The sequence below is a fragment of the Gekko japonicus genome, unplaced genomic scaffold, assembly GCF_001447785.1.
Source record: "Gekko japonicus isolate JY-2015 unplaced genomic scaffold, Gekko_japonicus_V1.1 scaffold585, whole genome shotgun sequence".
NCBI classification, from domain to species: domain Eukaryota; kingdom Metazoa; phylum Chordata; class Lepidosauria; order Squamata; family Gekkonidae; genus Gekko; species Gekko japonicus.
Genome location: NW_015170291.1, coordinates 442,163 through 467,847, shown reverse-complemented (window position 1 = coordinate 467,847; position 25,685 = coordinate 442,163). Strand labels below are relative to the sequence as shown.

At 44.6% G+C, this 25,685-nt stretch overlaps 1 protein-coding gene across 1 annotated transcript in view; it reads left to right on the top strand.

Moving 5' to 3' along the window:
• Positions 1-283: 283 nt before the first annotated feature.
• CHM (choroideremia (Rab escort protein 1)) overlaps positions 284-25,685 on the top strand; it is a 113,008-nt gene continuing 87,606 nt past the window's right edge. Inside the window, 2 exon segments of the mRNA XM_015417892.1 lie at positions 284-359; positions 20,592-20,658. Coding sequence (XP_015273378.1) covers positions 284-359; positions 20,592-20,658 — 143 coding nt within the window.

Here is a 25,685-nt window from a genome sequence, read left to right as displayed (position 1 = left end):
TGTCATTCTTCAGAATCTCTGGAACCCTCAGACACTCACACAAAGTGTAAACTATGTTTTTTTTTTCCTTTAAGGTTTTTAAGGGGCAAACGAACAGAAGAACAATGGAAAAGAACCAAGTCTGAGGGTGGAGAAAAACGCATTTCCCCGAGGAACTACATTACCCACAATGCATCCGCATTCCCACTTGCCTCTAGTCACCATCCTCCTTCGCCAGTATTCGGGTGCTTGAAGCTGACGCGCGGCCACACTTCCGCCAGGAATTGACACGCAGTAGGGTCATATGACCGTATCGTTTCCCCCTCCCAAGATGGCGGATAGGCTGCCTTCGGAGTTTGATGTGGTGGTCATAGGAACGGGTAAGAGGTGGTGGGACCGAAGGCAGCCGAAGGGGGGTGGATTAGAGGGTCCAGCCCTCCCGAAGCACCAGTGATGGGATAGGGAACGCCAGCAGAGGTTAAATGCGGGAAGGAAAGCTAGGAGGAGGGGAGACATGGCAGATGCCAGGAGATGAGAGATCAGGGACGGGGTGTAGAGGATGCTACATCTCATCTGTTCCCGTCTAACTTTTTCCTGCCCTGTACCAGCCGCTAAGATGCCAACCCCTTATTTGTATGCTTTATGCCATGTCTATGCTCTGTACCGCACCTGGTATGCAGCAGTAGCACAGGGAGAGACTGATAGCCAGCGGTATCATTCTAACAGCCTGAATCCATTGAAATCAGTGGACAGACTGGAGTCACTTTGCAAAGCATTGTACTGGAGAAGGGCTGTGGCTCCGTGGTAGAGCATCTGCTTTATATCAAGAAGGTCCTGCAATGTTCCCTCTAAGCTGTGGAGTCTTGTGAGCAAAAATTCTACTTTGTGAGCCACTTGGCATGAAAGTTGTGAGCGAGTGATTTGGTTACTTCATAAATTAGTTTGCTCTGGAGCCCTCCTTCCTGAGCTGAGACAAAAATGTGTGAGCCGGAGGCTAAAAAACCGTGAGCTAGCTCACACTAACTCAGCTTAGAGGGAACACTGGTCCTGGGTTTGTCCCCAGACTCCCCACCCTCTCTCAGCATCTCCTGTTCAGCTAGTAGGGGATGTGAAAGATCACTGCCTCAGTCCCTGGACTCTGACTGCTTCCGCATTGTCATTTTTGTCACTCGTTTGTCCCTGTTGCTTCAGAGTATCCCCCCCCCCCAATTGTGTTTTGCTTTCTCTAGTAGTCCCAGAGGAAGCAAAACATGTGTGTGTGGGGGGGCAAAGCAGTAGGGGAAAATGAGTGACAAAAGTGACAGCATGGAAGTAGACCAGGGGTCTGACTCCGTATAAGGCAACTGCAGCCAAGGTGTCTAGTGGCACCTAGCAGAAAGATGTCGCGTAGCACAAGGCTAGAGCCCCACTTCATCAGCGGCGTAAAACATTATGTATAGCTGGTATGTATGTGTATATCTATATACAAATGTATGGGTGTAGACAGAAAATTGTGTAAGTCTATTGCCTTTTAATTTTCTTAGAAAGAGGGAATGGAAGCTGCAAACATATTGCTGCTTGCCCACGGCCACTCAAGTATTCTGCTAGCTTTGCCAAAATCTCTTCTGGCAGGAGTTTTAGCAGCAGCACGATAAGCAAGATTTCAGCAAATGATGGCCTGGAGGAAAAACGAGGAGGAACAAAATTCCTTTTTGGCCTTGCAGCTGTTTAAAGGCCCATCTCCCCGGCCAGTAAGAAGTTGGCAGCTTTAATTGGAAGCCAGATTAAAATGCAGCATTTACTGGCTATGCATCAAGAACCCAGCCTCATTTTATCTCTGCTCCTCCCCTGGGCCTTGCCACCTGAATATTTTGTTCCCTGTTGCTCCTGCTCCTTTGTCAATCCCTTTACTTGCTTCTTCCTCCCTGCTTGTTTTTGGAAGCTCATTGGGGAGAATACTAAGAATCTTAACACAATCAAGGGAAAGATAAGAAACAGTTGAGCACACTTTCCATTGTACTTTGACCCAGCTCAGCTAAGAATCTCCTTTCTGAGAAGCATTTGTATTGCATTTGAATGCTGTTTGTAATGCTTTTGTGAATCCTATGAGTCCCTTTGGGAGCAGATTTTGAGTGAAAAATAGGATATGGATATAAGAAGTCAGTGCAATCTGAAGCAGAGATATACTTTCTAACTCCATTGAAGTCAGTGGGTTTAGAAGGTGTTACTCTGTTTAGGATTATACTATGAAGGGAAAGGAGTTTGTAAGCCACTCTAGCACCCCGGTCACACAGGCCGGATATTGCGGGGGGGAGGCGTGGCTAATTGTCCCGGCGCAGTTTGATGCACGATTACGCGATCAGATGCGCTGGCGGGACACCACGGGTCCTTCCCTCGGTGCCAGCGGGTAAACGAGGGACCGGAGGGGAATGCCGCGGCCCAGCGCGATCACACCACGGGCGTCTGGAGGCAGCCGTGGCAAACGTTTACTAGTACCTTGGAGGTACTAGTTTTTAAAGGCGCATTGTCGGCGGTAAGCCACGGGTGCGCTCCACTTCCCAAATGTTGGGGTGTGATCGCGCCCGGATAATCTGCGGCAACTTTGCCGTGTGACCGGGGCCTGAGACACCTTTGGGTAGTGAAGGGCGGGGTATAAATCCAATCTCCTCCTCCTCCTCTTCTTCCTCTTCTATCATCATCTCAGTTACTTAGCCTGCTGAGTAAATGTTATGTTTATAATAATGCTCTGTAGAACTTCATGTCAAGTAAATGGCTTCTTGACCTTAAAAATAGCCCTTAAGGGCATATTTCTATTTCCATTTTATGAAAGGGCTACTGAGAGGTGGCTGTGCTACTTAATTAATCAATAGCTGTGGTTGGAATTGGACACAGGCTTGCTAGATCATGAACACAAATCTTGGAAGGTGCAGGGTGAGGAGTGGATGGCAAGGTGGCGCTAAAAGGTGAATCTGGGTTACGGGGGCACAGTTTCTGAAGGGGGAGGAGGAGGAGATTGGATTTATACCCCGCCATTCACTACCTGACGAAGTCTCCTTTCCCTTCTCCTCCCCACAACAGACACCCCGTGAGGTAGGTGGGGCTGAGAGAGCTCTTTTGATAACTGCTCTTGAGAGAACAGCTCCAAAAGAACTTGTAACTGACCCAAGGTCATGCCAGCAGCTGCATGTGGAGGAGTGAGGAATCAGACCCAGTTCTCCCAGATTGGGTGATGGTGGAGAAATCCAGAACTCTTTATATTTATTTAATTTTTGATTTAAAAAATTATTGTATCCGTCCTAGTAATTGGTGGATGCAAGACAAAGAAATCAGACACAGCTTATAAGGAAAACTTTGTACTTGTGCATTTTTTTCATATCGGAAATTCTGCCATGCAGCTGCCCTCAAATGTTAGGTTTTGGTTTCTCCCCTGGTTAGCTGCTCCAAATCCTTCACACTCGCTGAACCTCTGAAAGGGGGTCAGAGAAGAGCTTGTGCTGTGCTCCTTTCCCACATCAATGAACCCCACCTCTTAACAGGAAACTGGTGGGTTGAGAGCAGGGGTCATTTTGTAGAAGAAGAGGTCCATGAGCTCATTAGCATGACTCATTAGCATAACTTGTTTGCATATGCCACACCCACAGAGGGAGAGCTTGTACCTGAATAAAACTTGGTCTTAAAGGTGCCACTAGACTGTTTTGGATTGCTAGCTATGGGGGGGGGGAGGAAACGTGCAGATCTGTCCTGGCAGAGGAGGAAGAGCTTGTACCTGAATAAAACTTGGTCTTAAAGGTGCCACTGGACTGTTTTGGATTGCTATCTATGGGGGGGGGGGAACGCACAGATCTGTGCAGGAAGGAAGGAAAGAAGGAGGAAAAGAGGGAATGAAAGAGGAAGAGAAGGAAATGAGGGGAAGGAAAGAAAGAGGGAAAGAAAGAGGAAGAGAAGGAAATTAGGAGGGAAAGGGAAAGAAGGAGGGGAAGGTAGGTAGGTAGGTGCCGGGAAAGGCGGGTGGTGGGGCTCCGGAGGCCTTCCCTGGGCTCTGCGCCTTGGCGTGGGTGGGGGCCCCCTGCAACTTACTTGGCTGCTTCTTGCTCCTCGTGGTTCCGGGCTGCTGGGAGCAAGGGGTGGGGCTTGTTGCATGTGCCCGCCCTCTGGGCTCTTTACTGCCGGAGCTCCGCTCCTGTGCGCTCCTGCAGGAAATGACCCCTGGTTGAGAGAGGAATAGGCACATTCAGTATTGAGTTAAGATTTGTCTGTATGCATCTACTCACTTATCTGATGTAGGGCTGCCGATAGGCATGGAATATAATGTCCCTTTAAATGGAGGGGTAATGTATGGAAATGGGCAGCTAAAGCTTTTTTTTAAAAAAAGAATTTTCGATGTTTTATAGTACAGTAGAGTAGATACATGCAAACCACTTTATATAAACATAAACATTATACATTGATATTGTTTTGAAACCTCAGATAGCATTATAACTTGGCTTTTACAGTACGATACAGGTCATATCTTTGTCATTAAATATACCCTAAGATTTCCTTCAGTCTTGCAACTTCAGCTCTATGCTTGAGGTTGGTTCTAACTCCTTAAATTAAACAATTATGTTATCTAACCAGTAATACAGCGATTGCTGACTAAATAAGCTTTAACCTCATGACCCATATAGTAAGATTTTAAACTTAGCTACCATAATATTTTTCCCAGTCAAATTTGTCTATATCCATTTTGTCTAGTACCGGTTACCACTTATCCAATGGATTGAAAAGCTCTCATTCATTATAATCTCTGTTGCAGCTAAAGCTTTTCCGTTTTCATGACACGGAGGTAGGTCACATCCCATTATTTATTTTATTTAAACCATTCATTAGCCACCTTATAGGAACTCAAGGTGGCTTAACAGTGTAAATAATAAAATACATAAAAACCACTAGTTAAAACCAATAGTTTAAAGCTGCCAGTAGGCGGAAGAGCTAATCAAATGCTGTCCTGAATAAAACTGTCTTCAGCTGCCTCTTAAAGAGTGAGGGGGCCAGGTGCACCTCCTTGGGGAACCATGGGGCTGCCACTGAAAAGGCCCTCTCTCTTATACCCACCAGATGAGCTTCTTGGGTTGATGGAACAGTCAAGAGGGCTTCTCCTTGTGATCTTAGTTCCCAGGAAGGGATGTATGGGAGAAGATGGTCTTCTCCCATACACCAAGAGCCAGTTTGGTGTAGTGGTTAAGTGCGCGGACTCTAATCTGTGAGAACCGGGTTTGATTCCCCACTCCTCCACTTGCACCTGGCTGGATGACCTTGGGCAAGCCATAGTTCTGATAAGAGCTGTTCTTGAAAAAGCGCAGTTTCTGTCAAGAGCTCTCTCAGCCCCACCTACCTCACAGGGTGTCTGTTGTGGGGAGGGGAAGGGAAAGGAGATTGTAAGCCGCTCTGAGATTCCCTTGGGTAGTGAAGGGCGGGGCATAAATCCAATCTCCTCTTCTTCTTTCAGGTACTCTGATCCCAATCCATGTAGGGTTTCATAAGCCATTAGGGCTTTATTCAGGGGACATTTTTTCTAGGAGGTTGGCGGTCCTAATCCGATGGTGAGTACTATCAGCTTTGATAGTGCTTAACTATCTGTTGTGGGAAGAATGGTGGGGCCTGAAGACAAGCTTCCCTACCCCCATGCTGACAAACAGGCAATTAGTATTTTCCAGAGTGACAGTGCTGACCTCTTTTTGTTATACAATCCCACCCAGGGAAACACTCCCGAAGCCCTGAGTGCAGGATTTGATCTGGGAAATGGTGCAGCACCTGTTCCTGAATGGAACCTGCATGCCGAAGTTTGTCTCCTTGCGTGGATTGCTTTTATTTTACTGATGAGGCACATCTCGGTGAAAGCATCACGCGGAGCTGAATGGCGACACCTAATCAAGTGGTCCTTAAAAGCTTTTAACTTCCCTGTGAATCCGGCATTAATCTCACCTGTCTCTGCCAGGTGCTGTGAGAAGGAGGGATTCTTAAATGTGGCCACCGTGATCCTTTGTTATGTAAATTTTAAAAAGGTAGGTTCTGAAATATTTCTCGCTAGGGAGACATGGGTGGTCAAAAGGCAAGGACAGCGCAGCTTTCTTCCCTGCAGAAGTGCACGTTCAAGATCACTTGATGCGGGCTGATTGGTCCTCAGCATTTTTCATGGTTTTGCTGTGCGTCCGTATTTACATTCAGAGTGGTAAAGCGAAGGACTTCTTCAGCCTTGTAATGTATCCTTATCGGTGAAGTAGGCATCCCAGTCCACTTCAGTTATTCCGAGTACAGACAGGGAGGACGGTAGATTTTCTGAATGAATTCCTACAAGGTACAAGAGTGTGATCCGGTGTTTGTAATTCAAAGTATATATTAACAGGAGTGTTCCATTTAACATTCCAATTCTCAATACGTTGCTGACCCTTGTATTAATATCTCTCCCTCCTTCCCAGCCACCACCCCAAGAAGAAGACGGTATTATTTTTATTTGCATCCACCTTTTCTCTCTATCTTTCACACAGAGGCCCTCTTTTTGCGTGTCAAGGTTCTTCATTTCCACCTTGATTATTATAAAATAAAGAGTATCGTGGCATTTTTTATTTATTTAAAATACTCACTTGTCTGCCTTTCTTCTGGGCATCTCAGGACTTTTAAGTCTAATGGTGTTTATGGACGTCGTATTAATATATATTTTTAGTTCTTTTATCTTTTTTGTTGTTAGAAGATTTTTGCTTATAAACTGTAAAATGTTTGTATCGCACTAGAGAATATGTAAGGTATCCCAATAGCATGCCCAGAGTGAGTATTGATTCATTTTATAAGTACTTTTAATTTAATTTTTTAAAATTATTCTGTATATACATTTTACTTGAATTTATATGATTGCATTTTAAAACTTTTCATTAGATCCCCTGACAAAGCATATAGCGAGATGTGTAAGATCGAATAAAACTGCTTTGCCTTGTACCTTGTTCCTTGTTTCTCCTACCTACCGGTGTGGCCTTATCTTCTTCTTGCCTGTAAAGAAGTATTTATATTGAGTAGTGAGCTCAGCTAGCCCTTTAGTCTTTATGGAGTCCCAGTCTGATAGTACCAAATCGGCACGCGGATTCCAGCTCTATAGCTTGTCATAGAAGTTTCCCTGTGTAACTTTTCTGTTTGGAGTGTTTCTGTTTTTAAGGTGTTAATTTCGTCTCTTGCATAGAGGTTGTCCCCTTTGGCCGGGGTATGTGGCAGAAAAGCATTGCTGACACATCATGGTGTATATTGCTGCTAATATAATGAATTGACCCATCCGTGCCATCCCAGTGGCAAAGGGCTTCCTCTCCTCTAGCTTTGCCCAGTTTGTCTTTCAAACGGTTGCAAGTTTGTCAGGACAGTGTGCTTGCAGATGTCCCAGATTCCATCCTTTCGAAAAAGAACACCCTTTGCATGACCACAGGCATAATATAACGTATTTTTAAAATGCATCCCTTGTAAATATAGACAAAGACTAAGGTTTCTTCGGTGCTGTGAAGACTTTTGAGGCCTGCTTAGTTTCATGCCAGTATTTGATGCTTCCCAAGCAAGTGAGAGTAGGAGCTGCGGTGGCTCAAGTGGCTAAGACGCTGAACTGCAGGCTGTGGAAGGTCAGTAGTTCAGCAGTTCGAGACCCGGGTGCCGCATGACAGAGTGAGCTCCCGTCTCTAGTTCCAGCTCCTGCCAACCTAGCAGTTCGAAAGCAAGAAATTGCAAGTAGATAAATAGGTACCACTTCGGTGGGAAGGTAGCAGCGTTCCGTGCGCCTTGGTGTCTAGTCATGCCGGTCACATGACCACGGAAACGTCTTCGGACAGCACTGGCTCTTCGGCTTTGAAACTGAGATGAGCACCGCAACCCTAGAGTCGGACTCGACTGGCTTTCGAGCAAGGGAACCTTTACCTTTACCTTTTAAGCAAGTGAGAAGCAAATCCCAGGAACCTGATCAACAGGGTACCCCGAACTGTCATACTGACACTCAGGACATTTGTTGTCCCCATCCCCCCCCCCCCTTTATCCCACTGCAAGGTTGGTGCTTCTTGTTTTCATTTGGGTACTTACAAACTGGAAATAACTTTCTAGCTCACTCCATTTAGCTACAGGGGTCCATAAATGTGCTCGGCACCAAGCAAGTACATTTTTTTCTGGTAAGATTCCCCCATCTTTCTCCCAAGCCTAAAGAGGAACAGGGGAATCTCTCAGGCATTGACCAGTACAGTTGGTTTATGGGGAGTTTAGTATGAGTTGATTTAGGAATGTAAAACAGTAAATGTTTAAGCAATAAGGATTTGTTTACTGTTTTTATATATTCCTGTAAATGATCACTTTCCAAGGCTTAGCAAACTGGCAAATGGTTCCGTGTACATTCCGCCATCATCAGCTGTCTGCAGAATGTGCATTTTTTAATGCTGGCCTTCGATGTTAATCATCTGAACATAAATTGACACAGGAGCATGTTAACATGTTAATTTTTCTGAGCAAGAAATCAGTAACGAAGTTGATAATAAGTAAGAATAAGTATGTGGGCTAGAGAGCTTATGAGTTTGTTGATGATTAAACATTTGGGCTTGTTTAAATGGTTGTTATTAAACTAAACTGAGGTATTGGCCTGCTTTTAGAAGAAGAGATCGGATTTATACCCTGCCCTTCACTACCCGAAGGAGTCTCAGAGCACCTTACAATCTCGTTTCCCTTCCCCTCCCCACCACAGACACCCTGCAAGGTGTGAGGCTGAGAGAGCTCTTTCGAGAACTGCTCGTGAGAGAACAGCTGAGAGAACTTGTAACTGACCCAAGGTCACACCAGCAGCTGCATGTGGAGGAGTGGGGAATCAATCCCGGTTCTCCCAGATTAGAGTCCACACTCCTAACCACTACACCATGTCGTATGGCTTTACAAGCATCAAGTGGAAGGAGATTGTCTGAAGGTGTCCAGCAAGGCAACTGGTCATCTATGGCAAGTTAGGATTACTTTAAGACAACCAGGTAAGGAAAGTTTTACTGATTAGAAGAGAACAGGTCCTTGTTTTTCAGGCTACTAGTGTGCTAAAATGATCTATCATAGTTGTTTGTGAACAAGGCAGTTACTAAGGTCAAAACGCTAAAACTAGGCTCCTCCGGTGTCGAGCCACTTCCGGTTTAAATCCCCTCCCCGCTCGAAAGCTGCCCGAGGCTTCCGCTTTTCACCTGCCATTTTTTTTAAAGCATTGGCGGTGTGCGCATAGGCGGAGGTCCGCCACCGCGTTATTAAAAACAATGTTTAAACGGTGCCTAGTTTTAGCGTTTAGACGAGTTCGGGATCTCACGGAGGCCATTTTCGGGGTAAACGTTTAAAGGGAAGTGTTCCTTTAAAGCTTAAAGGGAAGTGTTACAGCAGGCAGGTTGAAGTGGAAATCGCTGTTCTGCGCACATGCAGTGGGCCTTCCCCTGTCAAGCTCTTGCCTCTTCAGGGCTGAATGAAGGAGGAGAGTTTGTGTGGGGCTGGAGGGCTCCTTGGGAGGGACTCCGCGTCCCATAACACCCAACACAGCCTCATCCCTTCATGCAAGAGGACCCAAAGCCACTTGCACCATCATTTCCCCCTCTTCTTTTTTATTCTCACAACAGCCTTGTGAGGTAGGATAGGCTGAGAGATAGCAACAGGCTTGAGGTTCCATGGCAGGGTGGTGATTCAGACCTGGATGTTTAGCAGGGGTCATTTTTTAGAAAAAGAGGTGCAGGAGCTCATTAGCATAACTTATTTGGATATGCCACACCCCCTGACATCACCGGAAGTGTGTCAGAAGGCTACACCCACCACTCAGGCTCCACTGGACTGTTTTGGATGGCTAGCTATCGGGGGGGGGGGTGGATGTGCAGATCAGTCCTGGCAGAGGAGGGAGAGCTTGTACCTGAATAAAACTTGGTCTTAAAGGTGACACTGGACTGTTTTGGACCAGGGGGCCGGGGGGAGCTCTGCAACTTACCTGGCTGCTTCTTGCTCTGACTGAGGGCTGCTGGGAGCAGGGGGTGGGGCTTGTGGCATGTGCCCGCCCCCTGGGTTCTTTACTGCCGGAGGTCTGCTCCTGTGCGCTCCTGCAGGAAATGACCCCTGGTCTTTAGAGGTCCTAATCTAGATGGCTCTGTCTTACATCCCAGCTCCCAGTTGATGCATATTAACATCATGTAGCATGTGTTAAAATCATATTTACCTATTGTAAAAATCAACAAGAACAGTGAAATCCTTTGCTTTCCCCAGCTGATTTTTCAAGCGTGACCCCCTTGTTCAGATGAAAATTGTGCCAAATGTTACTGGCAGGTATCCTAGCTGATACACGATCTGTCATTTGAAAACGTAAAATCAGATTCCTTAGCTGAACTTTTCAAGAACAATGCTGCAGGAATCGCTGGAATGGGGAAGCTGGGATTAGATTCTTGGTTGAACAGGGCAGGACCCGTACTCATCGTGTTGCGGGTTTGGAAATGAAGCGGCATTCTTCATTCTGAATCTCTGTGTTTGGTTAGCAGCTTGTGTTGCTGCCTTCCGACTTATCCAGGATATTGCCGAGGACCTGTTTGTTCGACACTGTTTAAGGCATAAAATAAAACCTGTCCCCCTCCTCAAGGTATTTGCGTTCTCTGATTTTGTGTCCTAGTCATTCTGTTTCTCCCTCTCCTCCCCGCTTTTCTAAAAAAGAAGTTATTCTTTATAAAAACCAGCCACTGTAAATTTTCTGGTTCCGTGCAATTTTCCCCTCTTTTTCTCTTTCTGGTCTTCGCTAGTTATAAATAACACATGGAATGACTTTCAAGGTAGAAAGCAGGAATCCATTTTGAAATATTCTATAAAATAAAGAGTGATTTATGGCTCCATATGATTTTGGCTGAAAGCGTTTGGGCTTTGCCCAGTCATCAAAGTCCTGTCAGGAGAATCTATTATTTATTGTTCGATATGCTGGGAGTGGTGCTAGTACTTTATTTTATGTTTATCTTATGTAAGTATGGTGTTAAGAAAAATCAATCCCAGGTACTAATACAGTTTTAAAAATCTATCATGGAAAACTAACCTGAACATTATAGATGTGAGTGAGGAAGTTAAAACATTAGGAATGCTGATTTTTTTTTTTTTTAAGTCCCACAAATTAATAGACGCTTTGATTGCTGTTGAATATGTCGGGGTGTAATCTTTTCCTGTCACTCCGTTAACACAGTTGTGTTCCGATGTTTTTCTAGCTCCAGTCTTCCTTCGTTTCACACAAGCAAATATTTAAACATCTGGTATAGCAAAGATTTAAAAAAAATTGGACAGTGTGGACTTGTTTTAAGGCTGTGTGACACTGAATAAAATAGTCACGCAGTGTACTGGTGAGCTTTGGAAGTATTTTATAAGCCAGAAGCACCGACCGTGCTACCCAGATGTGCGGTTTGTTAAACCTCTGTGCAGAGTCATTGTAGAGAGGTATCGAACTGTTTTTTACAGTAAGGGCGTTGTGTTCTTTTACCCAGAGGAATAGTTGACTAGTCTTTTAAATCTCCACTGGGAAGCAGTGTTCCCTCTAAGCTGAGTTAGTGTGAGCTAGCTCACAGTTTTTCAGCCTCCAGCTCACACATTTTTGTCTTCACTCAGGAAGGATGGCTCCAGTCCAGGGCAAACTAATTTATGCAGTAGCCAAATCACCTGCCTGCTCACAACTTTAATGCTGGTAGCTCACAAAGTTGAATTTTTGCTCACAGGACTCCACAGCTTAGAGGGAACATTGCTCTGTCTTTCTGGCCATTTGTGTTAAGGACAGGCTTGCCAGCTTTGGGTTAGGAAGTACCTGGACATTTGGGGGGTGGAGCCTGGGGAGTTGGAGACAGAGAGACATCAGCAGGGTACAATGCTATAGAGTCCAGCCCCCAAAGCGCCATTTTCTCCAGTGGGACTGATCTATGTAGTCTTGAGATCAGTTGTAATAGCAGGAGATCCTCCAGGTCACACCTGGAGGTTGCCAACTTAGTTGAGGACCTTGGTTTGTGGTGTATTTTCCCCTTTATGGTTCCTCCTGGCTTTAGCTTTGTGGTGTGAGAACCACAACAATGTCTCTCTTTCCTACACCACGAAGGTCATGGTGGAACCCACAACTCAGTGGAGTGGGGAAGACCCTTGGGAATAGGCTCCTCCCATGTCATCCAAGGGTTCTTCCTCCCCCATAAAGCTTGTGTCATGAGCAGCTTCAATTCCATGGCCTCCATTGTGCAAAGAAGGGGTGGTGGTGGTTCCCCTATTAGAGCAGTCGGTTACTCTAACCCAACTGCGTGGAAGACCAAACTCTGACTTTTTGTCTTGGGCTGATTTCGCACTAGAGCTGCCTCGATGTTGCGCCGCCGTTTGCCCCGGTGCTGTTGGTCAATTTCACACCCAAAGCTGCGGGGCTGCATTTTGACTCGCGGCTTTGCCTGATTTCCCCCGCAGTTTCGTGATCCTGTTTTTTGAGGGGCAAACGGCGGCACAACATCGAGGCAACTCTAGTGCGAAAGCAGCCTTGCAGTTGCTCTTTGCTTGCTCACCTAGTGTGAGTAATAGTCAGGTCTCTGGTGGGCAGACGGTGGCTCCCACAAGCCTTTGTGTGGAGCCTGTAAAATAGTTCTTAGACGTCCATGGTTGAAAGGTAGTAAATGCAAAGTTATTATTCCTTGATTACAGGGGCTGATTTTGAAATCTTGGTATGCATTGCTTTAAGATTTAAAGGCATCTGAAAGGCCTGTGTCGCCAAGGCAAGTATAAACTATAGGCATCTGTTGCAATGCAATGTGTCATCAAAAGTAGCTTGGCAAAATAACATTTCTGGGTGGAAATTGATATGCTAATTGGCTCACAGAACTGGAGGACACCGCATGTAAGTTTGAAACACGGCTAAGGGGGGAAGAAAACTCTTGTCTATGATTTCAAAAACCCCAATGCTACTAGACAGAATAAACTTTCATCTATTCCTAGCTTAGCATTTTCTTCCAAGGTAAAAACCCTTGCATTACATGCTGTTCTGTCATAGCAAAGATGCCATTGACACTGGAGGCTAGTATTGAACCTTCATAACTTCTTTCTGTTTTGCCAGTTGAGATTAAATCTCCCACTACCTGTCATAGAGGTAGGCCTTAAAAATGACAAAAAAGTTACCAAAAGACTGAATTTCTACCTTAAGGGCTCCTGAAGATATGAAATAAGATTAGAACACTTCCTGGGTTCATACCAATTCCTGATTTCGTTAGAAAGTCATTTTGCTGAACTTGCGGAAAACTTGTCTACAAGGATAGCATCTTGGGCCTCTTTATGACTTGAAGTGATCGACAGCTTTTTGGTTTTGCCTTCTATTAGTTGGAGAAGTGAAACAGCCTGTAGAAGTTTGCTACAGGTAACTTTTCAAGTGAAGTATCAAAGATATGGGGGAGGGGATAGGCGATTAAAATACTGAACCTTGTGTATGCAGCCCTTCCTAACAGGGCATATGGGAATTCACAGTACATTAAAAGAGATTTCAGCATTTATATGCTGCTTTTCCTGTGCTCAAAGCTGCTTCTACAAACTTCATCAAATACACATTACAACTAGGGCTGCCAGTCTCCAGGTGGGGCCTGGAGATCTCCTGCTTTTTATAACCGATCTCCAGCTGACAGAGATCAGCTCCCCTGGAGAAAATGGCTGCTTTGAAGGGTGGACTCTATTGTACCATGCTGAGGCCCCTCCCCTCCCCAAACCCCACACTCTCCCGCATCCGCCTCCAAAGTCTCCAGGTATTTTCCAATCCAGACCTGGCAAGTCTAATTACAACAGTTCACTGCCATGAGCATAGATAGCTTTAAAAGGGGTTTACATAGAGAGTGGCGGACAGGTTCATCAGTGCCTACTAGCTATGGTCTTTGTGTTATCAACCAGGAAAGCTAGAGCAAAGGTGGTTCTTAGGAACACAGCCTGCTGAGATGCAAGGCATAAACGTTGTTACAACTGGAAGTGGAATTCGTAAATCCTGTATATCATTTTAATTTGAGGTATTTTAGACATTTTAGATATTGTACAAATGAATTTAATTCTCACTGAATTTAATAACTAAATGTGTATTTCAAGATATTAGGGATCTAAGTAAAGGTAAAGGTTTCCCTTGCTCGAAAGCCGGTTGAATCCGACTCTAGGGATGCGATGCTCATCTCCGTTTCCAAGCCGAAGAACCAGCGCTGTCCAAAGATGTTTCCATGGTCATGTGGCCGGCATGACTAGATGCCGAGGCGCACGGAACGCTGTTATCTTCCCACCAAAGTGGTACCTATTTATCTACTTGCAATTTCATGCTTTCGAACTGCTAGGTTGGCAGGAGCTGGAACTAGAGACGGGAACTCACTCTCTCATGCAGCACCCTGGTCTCGAACTGCCGAACTACTGACCTTCCAGTCTGCAGTTCAGCGTCTTAACTAGAGATGTGAAGGCCTAGAAAAAAACCAGAAAAATTCGGGGGGAAAACATTTTTTCCTCGTTTTCCCCCTGAAGCCTTCCCCCCCCCTCGAAAAATTAGAAAAATTGAAAAAAGAAAAGAAACATTTTTATTATGGAACATTTTACTTTAACATGATGAATAAAATATTTTAAGACAAGGTGTTCAAATATTTTCCAAATCATTTCTAAAAAACATGTATGTTATCAGATTGATCTAATTTCTGTGCACTGAGGACAAGCAAGTCCTAGGTTACAAACTGAACTCTCCAATGCAAGAACAAGATGCATTTCTTCCTTTAGGAGGTGCGATTGTCAGAAGAAAATAAAAAGGTTTCAGTTTTGTTTTTGCATGTGGATGGGTATTCTGTTTGTAATAATTGTTTGGGTACACTATATTTTTAATATGCTAGTTGTGATAATTTCATGCCAAGTAAAAATGTCCATAGTCATATTTTATGTTCCTAAACTAAAAGAATGACTTTCAAAAAAAAAAAAAGAAAGTCGTATGTAGCATTTTTTTCAATTTTTCCCAAAATTTCCCCCCCCCCCCCCCCCGAAGAAATCCGGAGGGAAAATGGTTTTTTTTCCCGAGCTTCAAAATTTCCGGAAATTTTACATTTCTAGTCTTAACCACTTGAGTCACTGCAGCCCATTAGGGATCTAGTTTTATTTAAAATTGTGACAGCCAGTGGCCATAAGCAACAAACCTCATTCATACTAGCCGTGGTGACTAAAGGGAAACCTCCTTATCTAGAAAAGGGACACCTCTGAATCCCAGTGCTAGGAGGCAGCATCAGGGAGGGCCTTGATCCCTTGGCCCTGTTTGTTTGCCCGCCAGGGCAGTTGGTTGGCCAACATGTGGAACAAGGTTGGAAGAGATGGATCCCTAGCCTGATCCAGCAGGCCTGCTCAGATGATCTGGACAATAAGCAACCGTCAAAATAGCTCAAAGCAAATTACAGCAGATTATAAATCTTGGATTAGCCCAATTTCACAGATTTAATCACTTGATGTACGAGATCCTGGTCCTGGTCTAGTCACGTGGCAAAAATGAGATCGTAAGGAACTGGCAGAGTGCTGAGGTGGTAGAAGGACTGTCCCACTTCAGTCTGTGGCTGGGTGACCACAGCTGTGGGGGGGGGGGGATCTGGGCCAGAATGCTTTCTCCCTGTTGTGCTAGGGAGCTTATTGGGATCTTTTTACATGGGAGCATTCAAGACTGGGATTTACCACCCACAGCCTGAAATGGTGTGGTCCATTCTGCTACCTCATTTCCCTTGCGTCAGTCCTCATGTGGGTGAGGGGTCACCGTCCTTATACGTGGGGAACTAGCACAGCATGCACAGGGCTGCGTGATGGTCTTTCTCCCTGAGGTGCTAATTCCCCCCCCGGGAAGTTTTACGGGAAAGGGGACATTAAAAATGTAACCCACGTGCGACCTGACGCGGTACAACCCTTTCTCCCTCCCCCAGGGTTTTGCCACTTTGTCCTGTGGCAGCTGTGGACCAGGCCTTGCCCATCCTTACAGCAGCAGCCACCTAAAGTTGGGCAAGATGCATGTATGAAGAACGTGGGAGAAAAGCAAAGTGTCTTGTCGGCTTAGGATGGCTGATAGAGGCCCCTTTCCATATGAGTTTCATGTTTCTTCAAGTGGACAATCAGCGGACATACAGGTGGGGAGCAGACTCTCAAAACTCTGCGTGCCCAGGCCCGTAGCCAGGATTTTGTGGCTTGTGGGGCAAATTCTTTTTCTGGTGGGGCTGAAGTTCTCAGTGCAGAAAGAAAAGCCATTTAGCCAATAGAAAGCTGTTGCCAGGATAGAACTCTAAACTGCAAGCTGTCTATCACTTCAGATGACAGTTCTCAGCTGCTGCAAATTAATCACTTCTGCCAGCCTAAGCAACAATTCTGATAACAAGCTGGCAAGTGGGGGTGACTTCTATACTCAAGAAAGTGGGGGTGATGACTTCTATAGTCAAGAAAGCTAACAGGCAGAAAAACTCTCTTAAAGGAGACCAGTTTCGTGACACAGAGTTGGAAGGGGTCCTGGAGGTCACCTACTCCAACCCCCTTGCTCAATGCAGGAATTAGTCAACTACAGCACCCTGCTCGCCTTAAAGGAGCACACGCCTTTTAAAAAATCATTTTAAAATGATTGGAAAAAAGCATTTACAGGAGAAATTCTTGTGGGGCTGTGTCTTTAAGAAATGGGCCAAAGCCCCACCATAGCTACAGGCCTGTGTGCTCCTATGCAGAGGCAGTGATTTCTGTGGGCTTGTACTGGAGTATCTCCTCACAGGGTTGCAGGATGGTCCTCCCACAATTAGTCCCTCTAAATGTGAAGAAGGGAAGCCACAAATGGGCTGTCAGCTGGTGGAGATCGGTGAGTCCTGCCTTTGCCTTTCTCCATCCTCCTCCAGTTGGAGTTCTGTGAATGGACATCATCTAGTCAGTGTGTGAACATAGTTAGGATGTTGGTTGAGGACTGGGGAAACCCAAGTTCAAATCCCCATGAACTTCACTGAGTGGCCTTGTCATTGATTCTAAGATTTATAATTAGAGGTGAAGTATATCAGCGTTCCGTGCGCCTTGGTGTTTAGTCATGCCGGCCACATGACCACGGAAACATCTTCGGACAGCGCTGGCTTTTCGGCTTTGAAACGGAGATGAGCACCGCAACCCTAGAGTCGGATTCGACTGGCTTTCGAGCAAGGGAACCTTTACCTTTTTATATCATGCGTTGGAGCTGCGGTGGCTCAAGTGGTTAAGATGCTGAACTGCAGGCTGTGGAAGGTCAGTAGTTCAGCAGTTCGAGACCAAGGTGCCGCAAGATGGAGTGAGCTACCGTCTCTAGTTCCAGCTCCTGCCAACCTAGCAGTTCGAAAGCAAGAAATTGCAAGTAGATAAATAGGTACCACTTCGGTGGGAAGGTAATAGCATTCCGTGCGCCTTGGTGTTTTAGTCATGCCGGCCACAAGACCACGGAAACATCTTCGGACAGTGCTGGCTCTTCGGCTTTGAAACGGAGATGAGCACCGCAACCCTAGAGTCGGATTCGACTGGCTTTCGAGCAAAGGAACCTTTACCTTTACTATATCATGCTTAACTGTTGAAAGATTGGTCCACTATTATCACTGTGGTGCAGTTGGGGGCCCTGAAAGAGGCTGTCTGTCTGTCTTAGGGTTGCATTATGGCATTAGCCCATCTCTTAGGGTTGCTATGAGGATAGATAGGGGAGATATATGTATACCACCTATTTATTTAGTGCATTTTTATGTCACCCTTCCTCCAAGGAGTTCAGGGCAGAGTACATTACTCCATGCTCCTCCACATATCTTCACAACAATCCTGTGAGCTAGATTAGAGAGAGAGAGAGAGAGAGAATGAATGAATGAATGAATGAATGAATGAATGAATGAATGAATGAATGAATGAATGACTGGCCCGAGGTAACCTAGTGAGGTTTCTTGGCCAAGTGGTGATTCAGAGCTGGGTCTTTTAGGTCTTAGTCCAACACTCTGACTGCCACACCATGTTGGATAGAATGGAGGTAGCATGAGATCAATATATACTATCAAAGCTGAGTTTGAGCATTTTTGCAGTTTCCCCCTCAAACCTTTCTCTTAGGAGCTCAGGGCAAAGTTAAGCATTTCCCTCTTAGTTCTATCCTCACGCTAACCCTCTGAGGTAGGTTAGATTGATATCATGTGTGATTGGCCTGTGGTCCCCCAATGGTCTGGGGGTGGGTGTTTGAATCCTGGTCATTCCAGTCCTAATCAAATACTCTAGCTCAGGGGTGGCCAAACTGTGGCTCGGGAGCCACATGCGACTCTTTCACACATATTGTGCGGCTCCTGGCAGGGTGGCTGGGGAAGCGAAGGGGAGGCATGCCTCCCTGATAAGTCTTCCCTTCCCCAGCTAGGGGGAAGGAGGAGGTGGTGGTGGTTCTGATGATGTTGGATTTATAACCCGCCCTTTACTACCCGAAACTGGGGGGAGGGGCTGAAAAAGAAAGCAATTTTTAACTTTAAATGCTTTCTCAAAGCCCACTTGCCAAGCTGGCCGGCTTTGAGAAGACATTTATTTCTTTAATTCCCTTCTCCAAGCCAAGCCAACTGCCCTGGGCGCGAGGATCTTGGAAGACACATTTAAAGTTAAAGTTGCTTTCTTTCCACCTCTTTCTTTCTTTTCACCATTCTCTCTCTCTCTCTCTCCCTTCCTTCTTTCCCCTCCCTCCCCATCTATTTGCTTTCTTTGTTTCTGATTCTGTCTCTCTCCTTTCTTTCCACCCCTTTCATTCTTTCAACCTTTCTCTCTTCCTTTCTTCCATCCTCCCCATCTATTTTCTTTCTTTCCCTCTCTCCCTCTCCTCCCTTCCCTATCTATTTGCTTTCTTCATTTCTCTTTCCCCTTCCTCCCTCCCTCCCTCCCTCATCTGTTTCCTTTCTTTTTCTCTTTCTCGCTCGCTCCCTCCCCAATTCCCCCTCCCTCCCCATCCATTTGCTTTCTTTGTCACTCTCTCTCTTTCTTTCCACCTCTTTCTTTCTTTCTTTCCACCTCTCTCTCTCTTTCTCTGTCTCTTAGACAAATAAATATCATTATTAAACAGATAAATATCACTGGACAAATAAATATCATTATCAATATCTGTTTTTCCCCCTTCTGTTTTTTATTTTGACAGTCTCATTTAATGTTAATAAAAAGTAAATTTGCATATTTTTCAATAAAACGTGTGTTTGATATATGTTCATGTCTTGCAGCTCTCAAACATCTGACATTTAGTCTATGTGGCTGTTACCTTAAGCAAGTTTGGCCACCCCTGCACTAGCCATTGCACTACCTTAGCTCTTGGGCCAATAAACTTCAGAGTTTCATGTGAAAAGCAACAACTCTTAAAGTAGCCTAAAACTGGATTATCTTTGTGTAATGTAGACACTGGGCAAAGTTTGAGTCCAGTAGCACCTTTAAGGCCAACAAAGTTTATCTCTGGGTATAAGCTTTTGTGTGCATGTACACTTCTTCACCAAATGAGAAGGGAGCACTCACTGGAGAAGACCCTGTTGCTGGGAAAGATTGAATGTCAAAGAAGACGGGGACGGCAAAGGATGAGATGGTTAGACAGTGTCATAGATGCAATGAACATGAAATTGAGCAAACTTCAGAGGACGGCGGAAGACAGGAAGGCTGGTGATCTGGTCCATGGGGTTGCAAAGAGTCGGACTTGACTGTGCGACTGAACAACAACAACAACACTTCACACATCTGAAGAAATGTACATACACATGAAAGCTTATATCCAGAATTAAACTTTGTTGGTCTTAAAGGTGCCACTGGGACTGAAGCGTTCTGTTGCTTCAGACCAACAAGGCTACGCACCTGAACCTAATGTAGACATTGTCCTTGTGTTGTAGATAGAAGACTGGAGATGATAACATAGGGAATTTGCCCAAGGCCACTTAGAGAGTTTTGTGTCTGAAGAGAGATGTCAGAGATTTCCTGGCTCAGTGTGTGCATGCAGCAACCATAGTTAGAACAAGATCTCTGAATCCGGTCATGGAAGAGGGGGTTTAGTTTCCATGAATATGAATGAAATAAAGAAATACAGCGTGGATGATTTTGCAATGTGCAGACAAGTTAGAGCATTTTGCAGTATCTCAGGGACATGATGAAGCTAGACTCAATTGGAAACAAGTTCCTTATATCTTCAAAGCCTAAGTATTGCATAGCTATGATTGAAGAAACTGATGGATATACCGTTTATCTGTGGTCATTGGTCATTATGGCAGCTAAACCTCCCCGGTCAGAGGCAGTATATCTGATTGCCAAATGCTGGGAGAAGGCAATGGGCTGGCTATTTCCATCCTGCTTGTGAGCTTCCTTGCAGAATCTGGTTGATCACTATTGGAATCAGCTATTTTCAGCTGTAGTTTAATGGACCTGTGATCTGATGCAGCGAGGTAATACTTACTGCCTTCTTTGTCATACAATATAAACCGTTCAGGCTTTATACAATAAAATATCAGCAAACGGCTTGCTTGACCTAACAACAATATCAGGGAAGTTCAAACTGTAATACTTGATGTGTTCCCCTAAAGCTGCTTGATATAGCATCGCACATCCCATTTCATCATCATCTGTTTAATTTTTTTTTTTAATCTTCCTTCCAGGTTTGCCTGAATCTATCGTAGCGGCTGCGTGTTCAAGAAGTGGCCAAAGAGTTCTGCATCTGGATTCGTAAGTCCTTTAATCAATACATTTCATTAATTGTTTTGGAACTTTTAAAAATATTCCCCCCCCCCCAGCTTGGCTTGGAAGTTGGCTGTGCCAACATACAGTCGTGTCCTCTCCTGTCACTGTAAAATGTAATTCTTTTAAAGTGGCAGTGGGGTTTTTTTTTTTTGTCCTTTGAGATCATGAGATGATATAACGCAAAGAGCATCTCTGAGAAGAGTCTGTCTGGGATGATCCTGAGTATTACCCTTTCCCCCGGTCTCTACACAGCAAAACTAAGACTGGTTTAAGTATCATAGTGTTTCCTAAAAAGGTAGTCTGGGAAATGTAGTTCTTTGAAAGGGGCTCACAGTGACAGCACAGACGTCTCTAGGTAAAGGTTTCCCATGCTCGAAAGCCAGTCAAATCCGACTCTAGGGATGCGGTGCTCATCTCCATTTCCAAGCCGCAGAGCCAGCCCTGTCCGAAGATGTTTCTGTGGTCATGTGGCCGGCATGACTAGATGCCGAGGCGCACGGAACGCTGTTACCTTCCCACCGAAGTGGTACCTATTTATCTACTTGCAATTTCTTGCTTTCGAACTGCTAGGTTGGCAGGAGCTGGGGCCAGAGATGGGAGCTCACTCCGTCATGCGGCACTTGGGTCTCGAACTGCTGAACTACCAACCTTCCGGTCTGCAGTTCAGCATCTTAACCACTTGAGCCACCGCAGTGAGACTTCTCTACATGCACACAAACTACAGTTCCTAAGTCTTATTAAGAGACGAGTAAAAATTATCTAAAACTTGCTCATCTTTATTGTATAGATAAGCGCTTAGATTTGCTATAGACTGCCACAGATCGCATCATCCCTTTGCACTGCTGGTTTGCAGCAGCTGTTTATAAAAGCAGAGTGTAATAGGGGATGTCATGCACCCTTTGCATGCTCCTTTTTTACTGGGAGATGTGAATGATCCCACTGGGGGAGGGCTTACGCTTATTTAAGTATAGCAGCTTCCTTTGCATGCTCCTCTTTTACTGGGAGATGTGAATGATCCCACTGGGGGAGGGCTTACGCTTATTTAAGTATAGCAGCTTCCCATATTCTGCAAGGCTGAAATAACTATTTTGTTGCTCTCTTTCCCCTGGGGGAGGTGGGGGTGAGGGGAACAGAGCTGGGGAATGGAGTATAAGAAGTCCAGGGCTGCCATTCGCACCCCCCCCTCCAAGCCAGACATGATCCTGAGTGGTCGATGGAGGGAATTAATGTCTGAATGTCATTTGGTAGAGGAACAGCGGCTCAGAAAGAGTCAGCAATTAAACCTATTGGCATGCACTTGAAGACGCTCGAAGTAGCCTGCTGTCTTTAATTGTGTGTGTGTATTTGTAATGCATAAATAAGAAACGGACCCAGATCATGTTCAGAATTTTAAGATCAAATGGCAACCTATGTGGGTGATCCGTGACTGGACCCAATGTTTTCTTTAACGTTAAAAAGCAGCAGACAGGTTAACCACTTTGGGATTTTTTGTGTGTGTGGAGCATGTAGTATATAAATTCATGTACTCAATTTACTTTCCCCACCCACTCCCACACTATATTGTATTCGCCTGCCCCTGACTGTGGTTAACAGCAATTCTTGGGGGAGGGACTCCAAACGTGGAGGGCAACAGGGGAAAGGGTTACCCCTCTCCCCGGATGATTTGGCCCGCAGTGTGAATTGTGCCCTCCCTCTCCTTATGGGTGCTTTGGAAAGTTGAAGAAAACTTCAAGAGATCTGATAACAGCTGTCTCTCTCTTGTAACCTGTAGTTTAGCCCTTAGTCTGTACCAGGGGTTACCTTTTAAGATATAAAAAACTCTCATTTTTCTATTGCAATGAAACTGTCTGTGGATTACTGTTTATGGGAGCTGTGGGTTTGTTAAGGTTTTTTAAATCCCACAAAACTCTGGCTCATTTTGACTTAACTCACGACATGGCTGCCACTGGCCAAAGGAGCATTTAAGATCCGGGGTGAACCATGAGTGGACTTGGAAGGCCTGCTTACTCAGCAGGGCTCTTTTTGTAGCAGGAACTCCTTTGCATATTAGGCCACACACCTCTAATGTAGCCAATCCTCCAAGAGCTTACAGAGCTCTTCTTACAGGAGCTACTGTAAGCTCTTGGAGGATTGGCTACATTAGGGTGTGTCGCTTAATATGCAAAGGAGTACCTGCTACTGGCACTGTAAAAGGTGAAAGTGGCAGTGTAGACTTGATCCTTTTCTTGCCACGGTCTTCGTGTCAGATTTTGAATTCCATACTGACTTCTTAAGGGAAAAGAGAGAGAAAAGGGAACTTGTGTCACACCAGTAAAACTGCTCTTTAACTTGCACGGAGGTGTCGACTCTAAATCTCTTTCTTTCCAGTCGGAGTTCGATAGAAAGCATAAGGGGAGGGGGAACTGGGGGAGGAACTGCAAGTCAAATGAAACTTTTGAAGTACTTTGCGTGTGCCAGGCCTGCCGGGATTCATTACCCCTGTGCTGATCTTATTACTTTTAATCTCCCGCCACTGTTTTGCGTTTATCATAATATACCGCTTATGTGATGATGGTAGATGGGCTGAAGTGGACCATTATAAACCACTGAGGAGCACCTCTGTTGATTTATAAACACTGTCCAAGCATCCCCCCCATCAAGAGCAGCTAATCTTATTCAAAATAGTCACTTCCATTGCAGCTCGGCCATAAATTCCTGTAGTCATGTTTTAAAACCAAAGTTAGCTTCTGCCAAATTGTAATTGAAGGGGGCTCCGTTTCTGGGCGCGAGCTATCTGTCTCAATAAAATGTAAAAAAACACACCAAAAAAAATTTAAAAAATAAAATCCCATGGCTCTTTTTCAGTAGGGCTACATTTACTGTAGATATTAATGAGCTGTTGACGTGTGAAATTTCAAGGATGGATGCTAAGTGATTTAGAAAAGCAATTTGCAATTCAGAGCGTGCGGCTTGGCATTGACTTTAAACTTGAAGTTGCAAAAGTTGAGAATTAAATGTAGTTGTGCAAGCGATTGTTTATGCATGCAGATTTTTCCTTCCCTGTGACCTCCGTCCCCTTTCCCCCCTCCCTCACTCTAAACATTTTCATTTTGGGCATCAGGCCCTTATTTTTTCTATAAGTTCCTACCCTGTTTCCCCGAAAATAAGACCTACCCCAAAAATAAGCCCTAGCAGGATTTCTATGTTTTGTGGTATAAGCCCTAGTGTGTCTTCTTCTTCTTCTTCTTTTTGTTTTTTGTTTTTTGTTTTATTAAAATTTTAATACTACATCAAAAATACCAAAACCAAGCAGAGTATAAATACCAAACAGTAAACACTTTGCTTTAAAAAATTCTAACTACATTGAAGTCTAAATCCAAAAGCATTTTAAAAAATCGTTACTAATAAATATATATCGACTAAAGACTCTTGTTATGAGGATACTGATAAAAGCTATACTGTTGTATACAGTGCAGAGTTTTTAATACTGGGGTATGTTATATTATTTTATATTCAAAAGCATAACCAAGAAGCATAAGCCGGATTGTTTGGAAGTAAATCCTTCTCAGTCATATATTGAAGGTAAGGGAACTAGGTGCGCTCAAAGAGTGATTTCGTTGTACAAAGATTCGTTTGAGCTATATTTAAAGTGTCACTTATCTTATCCATCAGGAATTGTTCCCACACTTTATTTCTCCAGGCCTCTAAACTTGGAGACTTGGGTGACTTCCAGGCCGTTGCGATGGTGCCTAGTGTGTCTTCTTGAGAAAAAATAAATATAAGACAGTGTCTTATTTTCGGGGAAACACGGTAATACATTGGCGGAATAAACCCTCCCCCCTCCCTCACTCTAAACATTTTCATTTTGGGCATCAGGCCCTTATTTTTTCTATAAGTTCCTAATACATTGGTGGAATAAACAAGTGCTATGGGAAAGCAGTATTTTGTTCAAGTTGCCTATTTTTGTGCCTGGAAATAGGATTTGGTTGATGCCATGCTGTCTTTATCCCAATACAGAGAAGCAGGTTGGTCGATTTATTTTAAACTGATGATCCGTCTCCCCCTTTATCATTTAGAATGTATTATTTGTTCCTAACCCTGTTCTCTCCATAGGGAGCACTTGAGGGGGTTTAACAGACATTTAAAACAATTAAAACAGGGAGCTTCTGGGTTGCGGCGCTACGAGGCAGCAGCTGCTCAGCCTCGCTCCCGAGCACCGCCTAAGGTTCATTGCTTTTATTGGAACTCTAGGTTTCCCGAGTTTCACCAGACCTCCCAGAGAGAGGTCTGGAGCACGAGACTTGATCTGAGCCCCCCGCGAGTGGCTACGAGCGGGTAGGAGCTGGATCGTCTCGAAGTGAGAGCATGAACGAGCACAGTCATGGTCCGCCATGACTGCTTAGTGGTGAACGCCCGGCAAAGAGAGCACCATACCTCATCTCCAACATCGATGAAGAAACAGTGAGTACGTGTACAAAGCAACATTAAAGAAGCAGAAGACCCTTTGATTAAGCCCCCTTTGCATCCACGAGGATGAGGAAAGGAGGAGGAGAATTTCCCATCCCTCCCCCTCTCCTTTGCGTAATCGGCTAGCAAAAGTACCGGATCATATAAAACTTTGTAAAGAACTACAAAGGGAATAAAAAGAGCACATAAATAATCTTATCTGAACAGTCTACCACTTTGATTGGAATTACAAACCAGCCAAATTTCTGGCTTTTATCAAAAAGAAGAAAAAATACAGGCATCTTAAAAGTATCTTCCTTATATGGTAATAGACTTCCTGTAACATCAGTCTTGTTTTTGAAGTCTTCTGGGCTCAGAAGGCATTGGATAAAAGCAATCACCTGGCCTTTTACTGAAAGACTTTTGGTTGTTATTATCCAGCAATGTGGTTTCACTTCTAGATTGTTGACAGACTGAACTGCTTGTACTTTCTTTTATACTGGGGTTGCAGACATCGCTTTTAAAATGGATTTCCAAGCAAGAAATGAATTAAAACCTCTAAGCCCAGATGATACTGCAGGTGCTGA